The sequence below is a fragment of the Urocitellus parryii genome, chromosome 5, assembly GCF_045843805.1.
Source record: "Urocitellus parryii isolate mUroPar1 chromosome 5, mUroPar1.hap1, whole genome shotgun sequence".
NCBI lineage: Eukaryota > Metazoa > Chordata > Mammalia > Rodentia > Sciuridae > Urocitellus > Urocitellus parryii.
In genome coordinates this window covers 59,219,514-59,233,502 of record NC_135535.1, presented here as the reverse complement: position 1 = coordinate 59,233,502, position 13,989 = coordinate 59,219,514, and the positions used below count along the sequence as shown (strand labels likewise).

The 13,989-nt window shown below is 46.6% G+C and overlaps 2 protein-coding genes across 3 annotated transcripts; one reads left to right on the top strand and one right to left on the bottom strand.

Annotated features, from left to right (window-relative positions):
* Positions 1 to 260: 260 nt before the first annotated feature.
* On the top strand, positions 261 to 4,979 carry LOC113189565 (transmembrane protein 198-like). Of its 2 annotated transcripts, none has more exons than XM_026398412.2 (5): positions 261 to 468; positions 1,463 to 1,721; positions 2,334 to 2,915; positions 3,344 to 3,504; positions 3,631 to 4,979. In XM_026398412.2, the coding sequence occupies exons 2-5, from the start codon at positions 1,526 to 1,528 to the stop codon at positions 3,766 to 3,768; spliced, it is 1,077 nt and encodes a 358-aa protein (XP_026254197.1). In that variant the 5' UTR covers positions 261 to 468; positions 1,463 to 1,525; the 3' UTR covers positions 3,769 to 4,979. The 2 variants fall into 2 exon arrangements, with proteins under 2 accessions (XP_026254197.1, XP_077654980.1); XM_077798854.1 differs by having other exon boundaries at positions 3,341 to 3,504.
* A 3,319-nt stretch (positions 4,980 to 8,298) lies between these two features.
* Mmp19 (matrix metallopeptidase 19) lies at positions 8,299 to 13,745 on the bottom strand. The gene is made up of 9 exons (XM_026398418.2): positions 13,565 to 13,745; positions 13,181 to 13,266; positions 11,942 to 12,072; positions 11,475 to 11,690; positions 10,752 to 10,997; positions 10,197 to 10,316; positions 9,283 to 9,447; positions 9,000 to 9,127; positions 8,299 to 8,833 (listed from the first exon to the last, which is right to left on the bottom strand). Exons 1-9 carry the CDS (start codon positions 13,652 to 13,654, stop codon positions 8,393 to 8,395), a joined length of 1,623 nt encoding a protein of 540 aa, XP_026254203.1. The 5' UTR covers positions 13,655 to 13,745; the 3' UTR covers positions 8,299 to 8,392.
* Positions 13,746 to 13,989: the final 244 nt, after the last annotated feature.

The window sequence follows — 13,989 nt, the reverse complement described above, 5'->3', positions numbered from 1 at the left end:
AAACCAAGCTAGAGCTAGGGGGGTGCTGGGAGCCCACTTGGGACTTTGAGAGCTTCAAGTTGTGAAATCTTCTCCTAAGTATTCATACTTTGCCCCTACTTCTTGCTATGATCTCCAAGACCCTTTCCTGCTATCTTTGGGAGTCTTGATCCTGGATTAGAACAGTTGGCAACTGGATCCTCCCACACGCAGGGGAAAGGATTGGAGGGGCCCGCCACGTGATGTCACTCCCCCCTCACACACACACCCGGTCCCCTTCCTCCACCACCACCACCACCCCCCAGCTAGTTGTGTTTAGCTCACAGGATTTGGGCTACGACTTGCAAGAGTTTAGGAAGCAAAGAACAGTGGCCCTGGGGGTGCCTACGCCTGACACCCATCCCAACGTCTGAACCTCCGGGCTAGGATGCTGCTGGGGGTATAGGAAAGCATTTCCACCCCGCTCCTTTCCTGAGCCCTGACAGGGTGGTGAGTAGCTAACCTTCCCTCCCCAACCTCTCCTTGTTTAGGGTCCCAGACTTATAAACGGATTGAGGAAAAGGAATTTCCCAAGCCAACTCTCAGCCTGTTAGGACCTTGATGTCCAAAAGACAGCTGAAGGAAAGTGCCTGCATCCATGCCATCCCAAGATACCCCAAATGACAACTCCTCCTTGGTGATCTCCCTTTAGGATCTGTATTCAAATGCCATTGGCAGCCCTGATATCCCTGGGGAAAGGGAAGGGTGTGAAAAATGTCTTCAGTGTTCTTAGGGAGGAGCAAGGGGCTACCAGGATGTGAGATGTCTGTGGACAAGGTGCCTGCTTATATAGGGTCATGGGATTTTAACTGTGGCTGCACACACCCTTCCCCCCAACAACTCCACTTCAGCATGAAGCCAAGGCTTTAAAACTGACAAACTGAGGGTGACTGTCTCTGCTTAATTCCTTGTCCCAAACTCTTTTGGTATCTTTTGTTTGGGGAGATTATTTTTTCCCTCTTTCTTCCCTAGGATTGGAGCAGCTGTCCAGATACCCCACCATGACTCATTCTCTCCTCTTCCTCCTCCCTTTCCCCTATTAACCCCACCCTTCCCAATCCAGTGTGGTAGTATTGAGTCCCAGCTGCAGAGGCAAGTTTTCTTTTTAGCCGAAACAGGCTGCTTTAGCCCCCAGTCCCATTAGGGCTTTCAACAGACTCAGGGCTTCCTAATTCTCCTACACTGACCCTGAAAAACTGGGCAGGGAGTGCAGGGCAGGGCAAAAGCTCATTATAAAATTTTCATTTAAGTTTTATTTAGTGTCCTTTTTCCAGAGGGTAGGAAAGAAACATCCTGCTCCTCTCAACACAGTCCTGTAGATTTCTTCAGTTACCCCAAGAAGGCCATTCTTTCTTCTGATTGGCCATTTTTCAACAGAAAAAAAAGAGGTACAGAGTCCTCAAGATCCATGGGTGCCTGAATTCCTACCCCTGTCCCCTTGTAGGTTTCCCAACCCTTTAAGACATGCATGGATAGATGAGAGGAGCCAACACCAACCTTCCATTCTATGACCACGTTCTCTTCAATCATGGAGAAAGCCTTGCTGCCCTTAACTGTGACATCTGACCCCAGGCCCTTTAATCAACAACTCCCAGAGCCTCCAGACCCAAGATGTGTCTTGAAACCCCAGGACAATCCTGAATTAGCACCTGCCCTGGTGTGTGCCCTTTGCTGCTGCTTTGGAATCATCTACTGCTGCTTCGGTGAGGGCAGGGGCAAGGTCGGTGGGGGACAGCTGCCCAAGGCTATTACCCTCAAGGATCATGCAAATTTTATTCTTTGCTTCTGGGCCACCTCACCTCCTCTATCAAGGAACACCTACCTTCAGAGAGGCTCATGCTGCCCTTGCCAGCTTGTTATCCTTCCTCCTTGCCCATGTCATTCAGCTCTGATCTCTGGTATCTATCATTTTCTCTCCTCTTGCTTCCTACCTCAAAATTCCATTCCCAAATTATCTTCCATGCTTCAGACTTTACCAGAAACCTGAACCAGCCTGTGGGCAATTTCTTCTTATATGCCATCCCTGGAAAGACTAGACCTTCCTATTCTTTCCTCAACACATCTATCCTATCTCCTGATCCCCCCCCCCCGCCCCCACCCCTCCCCCCACCCCCCACCCCTCCCCCCACACCCTGTCTCCTCACAGTTCTTGAATGCTTCTCCTCCCCAAATTTATTCCTTCCCCCCCCTTTCTTTGAGGTCCCCTTGGTGCTCCTGTCTTCCTCCTCTGGTTAATCATTCCTCTTACAATTCACCACAGGCATCCCTGTAGAACCTCCTTTCTGCTTCTCAGTACTTCCTGCCTCCATTCCCAGGCTACCGCTGTTTTAAGGCAGTGATGTTTCTCTCGGGCCTGCTGTCTGGAGCTCTGGTCATCTTCCTGCTGTGCCACAAGGAACAGGTGCTGGAGACACAGCTAAGCCTGGAGGTGAGCGCAGGCATCGCACTGGGCATCGGACTCCTCTGCGGCCTGGTCACCATGCTAGTTCGCAGTGTTGGGCTCTTCCTGACTGGTCTCCTATTAGGTCTGACCCTGGGTGCTGGGGCTCTGCTGAGCACTGAGCCCATCTACCAGCCCCCATCAGCCTGGGTGCCAGCCGGGGGGCTGGTGGGGCTGGCATTACTGGGAGCCCTGCTCACGCTTCGGTGGCCACGTCCATTCACAGTTCTGGGCACAGCCTTGCTGGGTGCTGCAGTGCTGGTGGCCTGTGCTGACTACTTCCTGGAGGGGCTGTCACTGGGCAGTCGGTTGGGCCAACGCCTGCAGGCACTTCCAGCCTTGTCTCCTCTCTGCTGGTATAGCTGGGTCTTACTGGGGACCTGGCCAGCCTTGGGGGCTCTTGGGGCCCTGGCCCAGTGGAAGCTCATGGCTGAGGAACATGGAGGCCACGCCAACGGTGAGTTAGTATTGCGGTATACAAACAGCCAGCCTGTGCTTACTCATGTCCCCAGTTCTCAGACTTGAGAAGGGGAAGGGGAGAAAAACACTTGAGGGACAAGGATCGGGAGGATATGCAAAATAAATGGGGCAGAGCATAAAGGAAAGTTAGGGTACAAGTAGCCAAAGAAGCTCAGGGTAAAAATCAGAAGCAAAATCGGCAGGGGATGCAACAAAGAGTTATTTGGGACAAGTATGAGAGGAAAGGAAAGGATCCCAGGGAAGTCCAGGAGGGAAAAATAGGAGAATCCCAACAACTGAAGGGAAGCTGAGCCTTGAGAGAACCCTAAGAAGAAGGTTAAATGGGCTTCTGTAGAGTGACTCTATTTGGGGGTGGGATTCGGGGCCTAAAAAGGATTAGAGTCCTTATTACTCCCTCCCAAGCAGTGGTCTTGAGCCACCAGCGAAGACGTCTCCAACTTCTTCGGATCCATCATCAGCAAGAGGCCAAGTGGCACCGAACTCCATCTGGGGTGGGACCATGTGAGGGCAGCTATCGGCGCCAGCTGCCTGCCAATACCCGGAGCCCTGCTGACAGTCTAGCTCCAGTGAGTGGGAAGAATGGGACAGTCTGGGGGGCCACTGTGGCAGAGGGCATATGGAGGTGGTCAGGGTGGGAGTAGTGTTCTGATCCAGGTTCCTCCTCTTGCCCTCTCTGCCCTCTACCCCTTCAGAGTTATCTCCAGAGTCTTCAAGAGCGCCAACTGGGACCAAGCATCCAAGTGTCAGCCCCCTACACCATCCTGAACCTGGATTCTGACTGTGGTTCCACTCTACCCCTCACCACACCCTCTGCTCCCATCCAAACCTAACCCTCTGCTGATGCCCCTGCCCCTAGTATGGGCCCACAGAACCTACACACAAACTTCCCCACCTCTTGGACTTGGGATGGGATTTGTGCTCCAGACCAGACTTGTAGGGATGTATTTCAGGGACAGACACAGAGGAATCTCATGGGGAGGGGAGACGAATGGAAGTAGAGTACCTACCTCTTGCCACAGTCCGGCTGGGCCGAATAACCAGGAGGTGACAAGCAACTTGAAGGTTGAAGCGGGAACTGCTTTATTGTGGGGAAACTCAGCGGGAACTGAGAGGGAACTCAAGGTAGGGGGCACCCAAGCTAGCAGAAGCCGCTTTATTGAAAAACAGCAGAGGTATATATGCCTAACTGATTACACACAGCTTGACTCAATTAGTATCATCTAGATACAGCAGTCAGCCAATAAGGAATCCCCATCATCTTAATGGCTCGGTGTTGTTGCCTCACAAACCACTCCTCCTAGCAAACTGCCAGGCGCCATCTTGATTTGCGGTCCCCAACAACCTCTGACCAATAATACAGGTACTGTGGTCCCTAGAAATACTGACTCCCCAATTCCCTCCAAACTAAGGAGAGCCATCACCCAAATAACCTTTTAAATACTGTTTCAGTGTACCCCACAATGTTAAAATAAGGGGCTTTGTTTTTGTAGGACCTGTAGAAAATCAGGGAGCCTCCTAAGGCATGTGATAGCTTTTTAATGGAGAGCATGACACAAAAGAGCTCCTCATTAAGGGGTAGTTGGGTTTCTAGTAGGGTTTGCCCCCTGGCTCCCATAGATTGAGCCCCCTTCTCCTACCTCAGTGGGGAGCACCATCCCCCTTTTCTCAACCTGGGAAGATCACAGCACCTGCCTCAGCACCAGACTCTCCAAAAGCTGGCTTCTTGCTCCAAGAAGAGAGCATTGTCCTCATACGAGAGTCCTGCCCTTTTGCCCAAAAGAGCCTGGTCTTCAGGGCTGCATGAGAGACAAGTGCCTTCCCCGCCTCTCACTGTGGATGATACTCATTTTCTCTTTAACCAGAATTTTGTACCAGCCACTAACCCTTTCTAACTCTCCATACTCTCACTCTCCTTCCCAAGTTCATGTCATGTTTTCAGTCTCTCAAATCCCTGTTTTCCTAGATAGCATGAAGACACAGCCCTCCCCTAGGCAGCAAGGCTATGATGGGAGGGAGAAAGAACATGGGAACATGTGAATAAAATGGCATTGAAAACTAAACCTATGGTAACTGGCCTCTACTGTTGCTGCTCTTTTCTTACTCTGTACCCCCAAAATAAAGAGATAGCCATATTAAAATTTTTTCTGTTCCCTAAATATCTGACCAGGGGTACCCTTGATGGATAGACCACTGTAGGTGCTACACACCCAGATATCTAGAGGAAGAACTACCCATCCTGATCCTCCTGCCTCAGCCTTCCAAGTAGCTAGGATTACAGGCATGTGTCACTACACCCAGTAGAGTTAGCTTTTATTAAACAGAAACGTGCAAGACACTGGTGCCAAGCACTCCATATGGAATATTGTCATTTAACACAACAACCCTACAGGATTGGGAATCTAAGATTCAATGAGGTTAATTAGCTTGCCCAAAGTCACAAACAAATTAATGTGATTCTCAAGAATTCCAAAGCCCTTGTTCATTTTACTGACTATGCTGTTTTCTTGTACTTTATCTAAGGAGAATAGGACCCAGGTATCCAGCTTCCCCAGCTGTTGCCACCTGTCAGGAAAAGACCTGACTGAGGCCTACTTCCACCATTGTCTTCCTCATAACACAGCTGGAACTGCTATCTAAGAGAAAGATAAAATGGATGGAGCTGGGGCTGAATCAGAGTTGGGGGAAAGTTCCCAGGAGAGCAGAGAAGAAAGAGCAAAGAAGTAGATGAAACTTTTAGGGACCTGAGGTCCATGGTTCATGCTCCTTCTGTAGTATCTGTATGGTGAAGGTGTTCCACCTCCCACTGTCTTGACAAGGTCAAAGTGAGGAGGGCAAGTATTTGGCAAGGCTGCACTTGTGGGAAACCAAACTCTTTTTTATGTAATTGGGACTTTTTATTTTATACTCAGCCTTACAGAAGGCATGAGTATACTTTAAATTCTAGATGGCCAAGAATATAACAGGTGGTTCATGACTTAAAGACTGTTTTACTATCTCTCAGGACATTGAGAACAAAACAGAAAAATATCAACAGTCATTCTGGGAAATGTTATAGGAACTCTAGGCACCATGATTGATTATATCAACCAAGAATCCAAGTTCATATTTTCAGTCTCTCAAGCCTAAGTAGATAGTTATCATGCCTATTGCACAAAGCCCACCATATATAGCCTATTTAATTAAGGATAGGATATGGTATTCATCCAGGGGAGAAAAGGAGAGTAAAAATAGACCCTCCTTTACATACGGATTTAAGATAAGCATAGTTAATGTTAGCTGCAGGGAGGGGGATTGACATGCAGAGCCTGCCCTTTAGTTAAAGATTAGTAAAGAACTGGTGTACTTTGACTAAGGAAAAAGGAAACTCTCTGAGAAAGCAGCTCAACCAGTTTTATGAGAACAAATGTAGGCATTTTTTTTTTTTTTTGAAACGAATTAGCTGTATCTGCCTTTATTTTTTTATTTTTTTTTTTTGCTTTTTTTTTTTTATTGTTGGTCGTTCAAAACATTACATAGTTCCTCATACATCATATTTCACAGTTTGATTCAAATGAGTTATGAACTCCCAATTTTATCCCGTATACAGATTGCTGTATCACATCAGTTACCCTTCCATTGATTGACATATTGCCTTTCTAGTGTCTGATGTATTCTGCTGTCTGTCCTATTGTCTACTATCCCCCCTCCCCTCCCCTCCCCTCCCCTTTTCTCTCTCTACCCCTTCTACTGTAAATCACTTCTTCCATTTGAATTATCTTGTCTTACCCCTCCTTTCCTCTTATATGTCATTTTGTATAACCCTGAGGATCGCCTTCCATTTCCATGCGATTCCCCTTCTCGTTTCCTTTCCCTCCCACCTCTCAACCCTGTTAATGAAAATCTTCGTCTCAAGCTCTTCGTCCCTACCCTGTCCTTGTTTCCTCCCCTTATATCAGAGGAGTCATTTGGTATTTGTTTTTTAAAGATTGACTAGCTTCACTTAGCATAATCTGCTCTAATGCCATCCATTTCCCTCCAAATTCTATGATTTTGTCATTTTTAAATGCAGAGTAATACTCCATTGTGTACAAATGCCACATTTTTTTAATCCATTCATCTATTGAAGGGCATCTAGGCTGATTCCACAATCTTGCTATCGTGAATTGTGCTGCTATGAACATCGATGTAGCAGTGTCCCTGTAGCATGCTCTTATTAGGTCTTTAGGGAATAGACCGAGAAGGGGAATAGCTGGGTCAAATGGTGGTTCCATTCCCAGCTTTCCAAGAAATCTCCATACTGCTTTCCAAATTGGCTGCACCAATTTGCAGTCCCACCAGCAATGAACAAGAGTGCCCTTTTCCCCACATCCTCTCCAGCACTTATTGTTGTTTGACTTCCTAATGGCTGCCAATCTTACTGGAGTGAGATGGTATCTTAGGGTAGTTTTGATTTGCATTTCTCTGACTGCTAGCGATGGTGAGCATTTTTTCATGTACTTATTGATTGATTGTATGTCCTCTTCTGAGAAGTGTCTGTTCAGGTCCTTTGCCCATTTATTGATTGGGTTACTTGTTGTCTTATTGTCTAATTTTTTGAGTTCTTTATATATTCTGGTTATTAGGGCTCTATCTGAAGTGTGTGGAGTAAAGATTTGTTCCCAGGATGTAGGCTCCCTGTTTATCTCTCTTATTGTTTCTTTTGCTGAGAAAAAACTTTTTAGTTTGAGTAAGTCCCATTTGTTGATTCTAGTTGTTAACTCTTGCACTATGGGTGTCCTATTGAGGAATTTGGAGCCTGCTCCCACAGTATGTAGATCATAACCAACTTTTTCTTCTATCAGATGCCGTGTCTCTGATTTAATATCAAGCTCCTTGATCCATTTTGAGTTAACTTTTGTGCAAGGCGAGAGATAGGGATTCAGATTCATTTTGATGCAAATGGATTTCCAGTTTTCCCAGCACCATTTGTTGAAGATGCTATCCTTCCTCCATTGCATGCTTTTAGCCCCTTTATCAAATATAAGATAGTTGTAGTTTTGTGGATTGGTTACTGTGTCCTCTATTCTGTACCAAAATGTAGGCATTTTTAGATGCTTTTAGAATATAAGATTGTTATTAAGGGGACTTTTAGATGGGATCTTAAGTACAGGTGTGCTTTAAACGTAAAGGTTAATGACAGGTTAGGATACATAGAGTCTGGTTACATAGTTTGGCATCTGTTAAATAAGAGAATGTCAAATCTGGAGATTGTAAATTGATGACGCATTTTATTAATGATTCTGTATCCAAAATGATGAGAAAAAAAAATAAAATAAAAGGAGACAGAGAGAAAGCAGCTGACAGTTCTCTCTCTGGAGATTGTGTCAAAGAAAGGACTCCATCCCTTGCACCAATGCCACTCATCCTTCAGGACCCCCTGGACCCCTCTGAGGCAGGACCCCAGCACCTGTGTAGTTCCAGTGAGTAGACATTTGATTAGGTCTTAGGCCTCTGGAAGGGGACATTAGCAGGAAGTGAAAGGGTGGTGGAGTTTATAGCTGAGGTCATAATATCCAAGATTGTGTCAGTGGGTGAGTGGTCAAGGTTCAAGGTGGTCTCCATGGTGGAGGAAGTGGTATTCAAGGTTATGCCTGTGGCTGAAGAAGTGTTGTCCCCAGTTGAGCGGGTAGTGCCTAGAGTCTGGGGATGACAATGCATCCAGTTGTGGGCAGTATTTCTGGGATAGCCTTTCTCTACCAGAAGCTGCTGGTTGAGACGCCAGTATTTTTTCCCCTTGAAGAAATAGACTTGACCATCGCGCCAACTCATAGCTGCCGAGGGCTGGTCTGGCACTCCAGAAAACAATTCCTTGATTGGTTTGGGGTAGCGGCTGAAGTCATTTCGGACCAGCTCATCCCACTGCCAGTACCCGGAGCCCTGGGTGTCAAGTAGACAGGGAGAAGAGAAGGATGAGGAGAGAGCACCAGAGGTTTATCCTCCGCCCACCGCAACAGCAATAGGTCTCCCTTAAGATTAAGTCTTTACTTTTAAGTATAAGCCCACACCTGCTAAGAAAGGATTGCTCTTGCTTCGAACTTTATACCTTAAAGAGGAAAATCTTTTGGTTGAAAGGCCAATAGAAAGCTGCATCCAGGTTAGGTTCTACTCTATTCAGTTTCTTGGGGAAGCCAGGAGACATCTTAAAATTAATGTAGCGCCACACCTTGTCTCCTGAGAGTATATAAGGAAAGAACAAGTTACTTCTGTCGTCAGGTAATAGCTTTTGGTCCCTCTATTCCACCTTTTCAGAAATTCTCAACTCCCCCTCCCTTTATGGCTTCTTTATAATTAGTCGTCAAGTAAGACACTGCAACTAGCCCCCTTACCCTTAAAGAAGTGAATCCATTGTGTTCGAGGAGAGTAGACAGCAGCATCCAGGTTCCCTGGGAGTCCCTCCCAAAGGGCAGACACTCGGAACATGGGCCCCAGTCCTGAATCTGTCACAGTCCACACATAGTTCCCCTTGAAAGCATAAGTCTTCCCACGGGGCCCTGAGAACAAAAGTGTCATCAGCAAGGCAAAAGACACCGTCAAAAAGACAAAGACTTGGACTGGGGTTGTGGCTCAGTGGTAGAGTCCTCGCCTTGCATGTGTGAGGCCCTGGGTTTGATCCTCAGCACCACATACAAAAATAAAATAAAATAAAGATTAAAAAAAAAAAAAAGACAAAGACTTGTAGGTGTCTCAGGTAGACTGCTAATCTGCCCTACTGCCCAAAGGCAAATTCTTCAAAAATCCATTCAACTTTAATTCAAGTAAAAAAATTAAAGACAGAGAAAGAGGACCCAGTACTCAGCCTCTCCTTTATTGTTTAGAGTATTTTATCTCTGGTCCAATCAACAAAAACAAAAGCTCTGCAGATAGCCATTCTTCCTTGGGAGTCTCATGCCCTACCCCAAAGTGGGCTCCTAATTGTCTTCAACCAGGTATAAAGCCCTCTTTAATAGACACTCTAGTTAATTCTATCTTGCTGCATTTCCAGAAGTGTTCTAATGGCTCTTAGAGTATGGCAACCTCAATAAATACCTGCTTGGTCCCCTTTTAACTTGGCTCTGAACCCTCCCTTTTTATATACATATCTTCTTCCTTGGTCACCAATACCTGCCTGGGGTCTAACCTCCATTGCTCATGCTGTAGTCTCATGTCATTACCATCTATCTAGATCAGTGTCATTACCATCTATCTAGATCAGTGAGCTGCCTCCATTGTCTGCCTACATCCTTGAGGGGAAGGGTCTCACCCATCATCATGGCATCCAGTTCACCACTGCAGGGGTTTGGCATGGGACCAGGTTCTGTGGGCACTGGGGGTACAGTGGGCACCTCCATATCTTCTTCCTCATCTCTTGGCCTCTTCTTACCTACAAAGTAAAATAATATTTGCTTGGGAGAGACATACAGCACCTGACCTCTCCACCTGTCCATTGTAAGTTCTGCTCAGTGGCCCCACAGAGAGGGGGAAAAAGAATACTAGGGACTTTTCCTTGGTGATGTGCAATATCCTTGCAAGAGACATTTTAGTTTTGAGAGGCACCAGAAATGGTGATGGACATTTACTAGAATATGTATTCTCTGTCTCTAAGAACAGGTGTGAGAGGAGAGAGACCTGGAAGGAAGGTTAGACATGCAAGAGTCAGAGAGAAACTATTCCTGAAAATGAAGAAGTCTGAAAAACTGGGCTGTAGGAAGAGAAAGAAATCAAGCCATTTCCCTCCATAGAAGCCAGACCTGTCTCTTCAAATCTAGAGAGATGCTAATCCAACTGACCCTCATGCTCACTAGGGAGAGAGACTGACCATAGAGAGCCTGGATCCCTGCCACATCATCAGGATGCAGCTTGAAGAAGGGCCGGTAGCCAGCATAGACAGGGGCCATGAGTGCTTGGGTGTATCGGGAATGCCCAAGTCCCAGAGCATGACCCAGTTCATGGGCTGCAATGATACGCAGGTTCACGCCCCGGTAGGTCCCCTCACTCCAGAGTTCATCTTCATCAAAGTGTACACTGCCCAGCTCTGGAATATCAGCATGGGCCAGGACCTTTCCTGGATAAAGGCAAAGGAAGACAGGAAGGAAGTCAGAGCCCAGAACACAGCAGCATCCCTGCCTGCATAAATTCTAATCACTCCATTCCCTTAAAATTCCTCCAGTTTTAGTTACTATCTCTTGAACACTTCTTTCAGATTCCTGTCATTATCCAAATCTCTCAGGGATGTCCATCTCAGTCCCTTTTCCTCTCCAGCCACTCTCTCTCTCTCTCTCTGACCCATTTCTCTCTCAGGTGTGCCTTGATAGGGGAAATTAAGCCAGGGAAGGAGGTATAACCTTCAAAGAAAAGCCTTGGTAAGATCCCAGGTAGGTGACCAACTGTACCCTGGGGAATGTTGGAAGGGGGTCAAAGAACATAAGGTACAGGCAGGCATAAGGGGCATCTTGAACATTAAGGTTCTAGAGGCACTGGCTCAAGGAGACACAGGTAATCTCAGAGTTCTGTGAGATGAGAGCTGAGAACTGGTGCCTACCAGGCCCATCAAAGGTATTGGAGCAGTATGTGCTCTGGCGGCCATGGAAGGAGAGGCGGATGTCAGCCCAGCCAGCCTGCACCTCCCGGAAGGTCAAGGGGACCACATTGCTCCAATACTTGAAGGCTTGAAGCAAAGATGCCCGGGCTGTGTGGGGTGGGAGGGTGGAGGGCAGGTTCAAGATGCGGAAGGTCAGGTGCTTCTTTCTCCAGCGGCCTGTTTAATAGACCAGAAAACAGATTGGAAACGCAGATCTTTCACTAAATTAGAAACACAATCCTTCTGCCAAGTTCAGGGAGCACCCCTGTGTAATGGACACTCACGATCCCTCTAGCATACGATAGCAAGGTAATTACCAGGTGATAATCCATTCAACATTGAGCTGATTCAGGCTGACCCAATGCCATTCGTGTACCAGAGCCACACCATTTTCTCCTCTCCCTCCCTTTCCCAGGTTCATCCCTCACCCAGCAGCAGGTATTTTAGGGTCTTCTGGTTGAAGGGGTCTTCCAGACCACAACGAGGCTGCCTCATTCGAGCCCTTGTGGCATCATCCAGCTGACCTGAAATTGGCAGCTCAGTTGCTTCCTGAAAAGCTCTAGAAAGAGGGAGAAAAATGGGTCCCCCAAGGCAGGCGAATCTGGAATGACTAGGAATGCCCAATGTGGTGACCAAGAGTGGCACAGAATCTCCAAAGCAGATGGGGTCACTCTAGCTTCCAATTCTCATAACTGGGACTTTCTCTTCTGTAAAATGACAACCCTATAATTTAATATGTCCATTTTTAATATATTTTTTGAGAAAGATAGCCTTCCTTTCTCTTTAATTTCTTTTTTTTTAATTATTTTTATTTGTTCTTTTTAGATATACATGTCAGTAGAATACATTTTGACATATTTTACATACATGGAGTATAACTTCCCATTCTTATGGTTGTACATGATGTGGAGTTATACTGGTCATGTTTTCATATATGAACATAGGAAAGTTATGTTTGATTCACTCTTCTGTCTTTCCTATTCCCATTCTCCTCCCTTTCCTTCATTCATCTATCTAATCCAATGAACTTCTATTCTTCCCTCCCCCACTCCTGTACTTTTCTAACTTTTCCTGCTGTAGGGAAGTGACCAGCCCCACTGCTCTAGAAAATTTTCTACCCCTGCTCTCCAGATTCTGCACCAGGTCCGGTCCTTTTCAGCCTTGCTGGACCTGCCGCCCAGCCCATCCTGCTTTGGAACAATTTCATCTACCTATGAACTATCATAGGATCTACAGACTTTTCAAGGGACCTAAACACAAAGAAAAACAATTCATTAGCAAAATATAAAAGAAAATAACAAAATAGAAATAAATGCTGAATTAAAAGTCCTCAAAGGCAGCCCAGTCATATCAACAACTCAATTCATAGTTTTACATGTAAATTATACTTCATGTGGGCTGTACCTAAATATTAGTATTTTGAATGTGATGTTGGGGTGAAGTTTCCAAAGGAGCACTCTGGGCCTAGGAAGATCCAATAAGTGTACTCATCTTGAATTCACACCTCATCCCATGCTCTACTGGGCTATCAATGCTAGCACCCATCTGCTAGATCCTTATCATGGATTTGTATCAGGCAGAGGTGGGCCTAGAAAGAGGGAAAGAATGAGAAGAGGAAGAAGAACTTGCAAATCTCAACTTAGAAATCATGTGCCTTGAACTCTCACCTCAGGGCCTCAGTAATATCTTCTGGCCTGAAGTGATGAGGTCCTTCTAGAGGCTTCTGTAAGTACCCATACTGTAACAGGTAATCCTATGGTGGGGTGGAGGTAAGCAGGGTAAAAAGAAGGTTAGACTCAGGGTAAATCTTCCAAGTGACCTAACGGGCCCATCAGGACAAGAGGAGAAATATACAGAAGGCCTAAAGGAAAGGTGCCTTAGAAAACGGGTTCAGAAGGAATGAGAAAAAGGAACAGCAAGTGATAGGCAGGGTAGATCATGGAACAGAGGAAGGAAGGAAAAGGCAGTCAGGCTGAAGGGCAGAAAGAGGCTTGGATGGGACTACGGAGTGGTAACCACTGGCCTGTGTCCCTCTTTCCCAAGGGACTCACCATAGCTGCCTCCTCCTCTGTAGGTCCCAGGGCCCGCCCTGAGACTGTCATGGGGAATAGGAAGCCCAGCCACAGCTGCTGCCAGTTCATGGTGCCACCAGACAAGAGCTCCAGAGGCTGTCGGTGCCCTCTGACCTGAGATTTCTAGAAGCCTGGAAGAGCAGGGCTAAACAAGGGGTTCTTACCTTCAGTTCTCTTCACTTGCCAGCCCTGGTCCTCTTTATAAAACTTCAACTGAGGGGAATGGGGGATGGCAGTGGGAGGTGACTCAGCCCAGAGATATGTTGCAATTCACCATTAACCCCTGCCCTTCCAGAAAGCAGAAGCCCAAAACATCCCCTAACACCCCTTCCTCTTGGAGACTTTTCATACTGCCCTGGGGAGGGCCTCCTGGCAGGATGAGAAGCAAAATTTCAGGAGAGACT

Bases quoted from the DNA above. Each gene is read 5' to 3' on its own strand.
- LOC113189565 (XM_077798854.1), top strand. From the start codon at position 1,526: ATGACCACGTTCTCTTCAATCATGGAGAAAGCCTTGCTGCCCTTAACT. The intron at 1,722-2,333 runs GTGAGGGCAGGG...CTCCATTCCCAG, and splicing joins AATCATCTACTGCTGCTTCG to GCTACCGCTGTTTTAAGGCA. The intron at 2,916-3,340 runs GTGAGTTAGTAT...CTCCCTCCCAAG, and splicing joins ACATGGAGGCCACGCCAACG to CAGTGGTCTTGAGCCACCAG.
- Mmp19 (XM_026398418.2), bottom strand. From the start codon at position 13,654: ATGAACTGGCAGCAGCTGTGGCTGGGCTTCCTATTCCCCATGACAGTC. The intron at 12,073-13,180 runs GTGAGAGTTCAA...CCCTCTTTCTAG, and splicing joins GATATTACTGAGGCCCTGAG to AGCTTTTCAGGAAGCAACTG. The intron at 10,317-10,751 runs GTCAGTCTCTCT...TTTACTTTGTAG, and splicing joins AGGGATCCAGGCTCTCTATG to GTAAGAAGAGGCCAAGAGAT.